The 4,448-nt window shown below is 33.9% G+C and overlaps 1 protein-coding gene across 1 annotated transcript in view; it reads left to right on the top strand.

Annotated features, from left to right (window-relative positions):
* The window catches only part of LOC106472706 (E3 ubiquitin-protein ligase znrf2-like), a 40,016-nt gene that overhangs the window by 4,570 nt on the left and 30,998 nt on the right, over positions 1-4,448 (top strand). Inside the window, exon 2 of the mRNA XM_022401251.1 lies at positions 1,342-1,708. Coding sequence (XP_022256959.1) covers positions 1,375-1,708 — 334 coding nt within the window. The 5' untranslated portion in view covers positions 1,342-1,374. The remainder of the gene's footprint in view (positions 1-1,341; positions 1,709-4,448) is intronic.

The following is a 4,448-nucleotide window of genomic DNA, read 5'->3' as shown; positions in this document are numbered from 1 at the left end:
GATTCCATGGATGGAAGGGTTATCTAATATAAAGCCTAGATTCCATGGATGGAAGGGTTATCTAATATAAAGCCTAGATCCACTAAGGATGGAAGGGTTATCTAATATAAAGCCTAGATCCACTAAGGATGGAAGGGTTATCTAATATAAAGCCTAGATCCACTAAGGTTGGAAGGGTTATCTAATATAAAGCCTAGATCCACTAAGGATGTAAGGGTTATCTAATATAAAACCTAGATCCACTAAGAATGGAAGGGTTATCTAATATAAAGCCTAGATCCACTAAGGATGGAAGGGTTATCTAATATAAAGCCTAGATCCACTAATGTCCAAATTAAGTTACACAAAACAAGGTTTTATTTGGTCCTTCGAAGCTGTCCTAGCTTCCTCCGACAGAAATAAACATTTAAACCCACCCTTCAGTTTTTGGGGAAATCATCTGTTCCCCTCGTAAACTCCAATAAGATGTTGACTTTCAATAACGCCGATGGTAATTAATTCTATAATCTAATCACCTTCTTAGAAAAATATATTTGTCTTAATTAGAACCAAGCCTGTCTTTTCCAAACCTTAAAGTTGTATCCTGTCATACTGTTATCTTTAAAACACATACAAAAAATCCAATGGCCTTTATCCTATTGATTCCCTGGATAATCCTGTCAACTTCGATAAGATCACCGCTTACTCTTTTTTTTCATCAGAAGTTAAGAGATCTTAATCTATCTCTTCCATTCTGAATAGTAGGTTATACACAGTTCTACGTAAAGTAATTTAAATAAAGTTTAGAAACATTATTATGAAACACCATTAAACTTATGAAGCTACAAGTTTTGACACCTTAATGTGACCTTTTCAAACAAATATTGGACCAAAGAAGACACATGAAAGTGTTGAAACATTTTTCCATATAAGTTTAGTGTTGTTCTGTAATTTTTTTTCACATTTGGTGTAAAGAAAAGAGCATTACATCGTGAATCAGTAGTAATTCATATGTCAATCTGAAATGTGAAAAAAAAAAAAACTTAAGTTTGTTACAAATCTTTGTGTAAGTAAAATTCTGTTCTTATTGTAGGTGTATCTTTTTTTTTTTTTTGTTAATAATCTGAAGGATAGATACGAATGTAGGATCTTGCTTGGAACTGATTTTCCAGCAGTAGTTTCTGATAGATCGTACTCGACTTTAACTGTGTAGCTGATAGTGATATTGTTGGGTAACATATGAACGCATGTGTATTCTAAGATACATGTGAAAACTCACAGTGACCAGTAACTGTGTTCTTAGTTGTGTAATCTTTATGTATTGTTTTTCAACCAATAACTGTATTTAAATTATTTTTTCAGGATATTTTTTTGTTGTTGATAAGTTAGAGGGCAATGGGAACAAAGCTTAGTACTAGTGTCCGTAACAGTTCAGCTAATGAAGCCAATGGCTCTCCATCTACAACCAGTACAAGTAATTTTGGAATATTAGGACATGGCCAGAGGACCGGTACCAGTGCAGCGGATGCTCGACAACGGACTCGGAGTCTTACGAGTGTGTTGCACGTAAATAGGACTTCTAGCCAGCCTCTAGGCATACCCTCAGGGCCTGGTGCTATTTTAGGAGGGCCTGGCTCACCTGACTCGGAGACTAATACCCCCGATGATACATCTTTCAACAGAGTGTTTGCTGCCCATTCTTTGCCTGCTCAACTGATGTCCCTGAATGGTAAGTACTATTTTCATGTTTAGGATCGTAAAACCAGTATATCTTTCTTACTGTATAATAGTTCGAGCATGTTGGGTCAAGGATTTACAAATGTATCAGCACTGCTTCATGTTTGAAAACAAAGTTACGTGAAAATTTACACTTGTAAGACACCTCCCGGAGTGCGATTGCAACCCCCAAGTTTACGAAGCTGCTGAATCATAACTTGTATGCTAGTGACCAATATACATTGGTGACAAAAAGAGTTGTGAAATAGCTATTCCCATCATACCTGACAAACGGAAAGCACTTGGATAAATGGTATGCCTTGGATCAAAATTAGTTGTGTGAAAGTATGAGGACATTTCTAATTACACGTGTATTCGAGAAACAAATCTACTGTAATAGTTTTTGTATAACTGCTTAATTATTGAAAAAATTATTTATGGTTTGTATTCAAGTACATTTTGTATTGAAAACAGTTTTTTTTTTATTTCCTTAGAGTGGCTTCAATTGGAGTCTTTTTTTTTTTCGGCTTTACCTCCAATGACAGTAGATGTTTTCTAGGTATTTCAGACATCGCTAAACCGAAGTTAAATTATATTGTACATTGAGGTAGAAAGATTAATTTGCATATAGTAGATGGATAAATTCACTTTTCACGGGTATTTAGATCAGAAATAAATGTTGATTTTTGAAGTTCGTTCCATGTTATACATTTGATTGAAGTTGTCCATTCTAAAGCTACTTTGTTCATTTCTAAATTCAAACACTGTCTACTTCTAAGAGCAGGAATCATTTTTACTGGTATAAACTGTTTTGTTAGGAAATTAGCAAGTAAGAGGCATTTGTTTACTGGTTGATCATTTAAATTGTTTTTTTCTTCAAAGAAATGTTGGTTTTTTCTTTTTACAGATGGATTTTCGTCTTTGTGATTTATAGATTGGTACTTGTCATTGACATTCAGATCATATTTGACAATGATTACAAACATATAATAAGCATAAAATAGTAAGATTTTAAATGTTTGAACTTAAAATTTTGTGAATACAGAAAATTAGAACAAAACAAAATAAAGACAGAAAGCTGGTTGACCTACAGAGGCGACTCATCAACCACTCAAAGTTGCACCAATTTAACGTAACTATTTCTGTTTATAAACACGCAGCAACTTCTCTGTTACAACCATTCAACAAGCTTATCTCATAAACGGAAAGAAAATGATGTTGAAGAATAAGCTTAATCTTAAGCTCTCGTTATTTTTATTTTACTACGGTGTAAAATATTCAAGCTATTATTTTTACCTTATATTTTGACATAAATTAAAAGAGGTTACGAATAGGAATTATTCTGATCTATAAAACATCCTGAGGACCTGAAATAAACACCTTCTCTACTTTAAAAACAGAATAATATATATATAGGACAACAAGGGACAATTTGTATTTTTGAAGGTTGTCCCTGAACACTTTCTCTCTCAAGAAAATGAACAATTAATTCCATTCTTCATGTTTCAGGAAATTGCCAATTCCTCTCTTCAACTTCTGTAAAGTGCCACTCTCCACTACTGCTAATGGCAACACATTCCATAAGCTATTCACAAAATCTACATTTTATCAAATCTCAACCTGGTGTTTTATCTCTTAAACCATAATTTATTCTACTAACAGTGTTCTGTACCTTTTCAAGCAAATGAGAATTTTTTATTTTTTTAATAGCAGTATACAAATCTCTATTAATATGTACTGACTTGTTCTTGAGTTGTTTTCCATAGTGAAATACTGAACCTCAAACTGTAAAGCCCTAAGAATGATAAGCCTAATCTTACATTTTTTAACATTAAGATATTTTTAACTCTTAGATTAATTTTTTTTTGACAAAAGAGTTGGATCAACTTGTTTACATGTTGACACTTTAACTTGCATTCAGCTATCACAACTTTAAGCTCAGCACCATCTAGTGTCACTGTGAAATATTATTACTCGTAATTTTAATGGGATGTCAACTGGTATTATGCATAAACTCAAGAGAAAGCTTGTAACTATAGAGGTAAAGATGTGTGTATATATGTGTTTTAACATCAGAACTACTACGTTTTGGCGTGTGTGTTTTTATTTCAGTGCTTCCGTTAGTGAAAGTCCCATCCAGAGTTTCTCCTTCGGACGCTAAAAGTCGAACGTGTGGGGACCTCCTCCCCTCCCAGTATGCTCATCCTTTCATCTCGTACACATAAAGGCATAGTCTGATTTCTTTATAGTTCTCTTGTAATGACAGGAAGAGTGAATCGCGATCTTCGCAAGTCGATCTAAATCGTTAACGTAGCGAGACATGTTATACTTGTTCGGTTATTGTCGTAACTCATCGTAAGATCTAAATCGTTAACGTAGCGAGACATGTTATACTTGTTCGGTTATTGTCGTAACTCATCGTAAGATATATTGTCTATAAGTTAACGTAGCGAGACATAGTATACTTGTTCGGTTATTGTCGTAACTCATCGTAACTCACTTTATTAGTGTGCTTGTTATAAGTGTAAAAACCGAAACAAATAAAACGACCACCCCACCCCCACACACATCTGGTAAGCTTGAGAACTTGTAACTGAAAAACTTCAGGTTCAATTCTCGTGACAGGCACAACAAACAGTTCAATGTGTAACAACCAACTAGTTAACATGACTAACTGTTAAGCACATAAAGAGAATTACAATTGAGTATTTTGAAATTAACGTTTTCTACGAAGTACCGTATTTTCGGTGTAT

Source organism: Limulus polyphemus, unplaced genomic scaffold, assembly GCF_000517525.1.
Source record: "Limulus polyphemus unplaced genomic scaffold, Limulus_polyphemus-2.1.2 Scaffold5540, whole genome shotgun sequence".
Classification (NCBI taxonomy): domain Eukaryota; kingdom Metazoa; phylum Arthropoda; class Merostomata; order Xiphosura; family Limulidae; genus Limulus; species Limulus polyphemus.
Note: the sequence above shows the minus strand (reverse complement) of the source record. Positions and strands in the feature narration are given on the sequence as shown.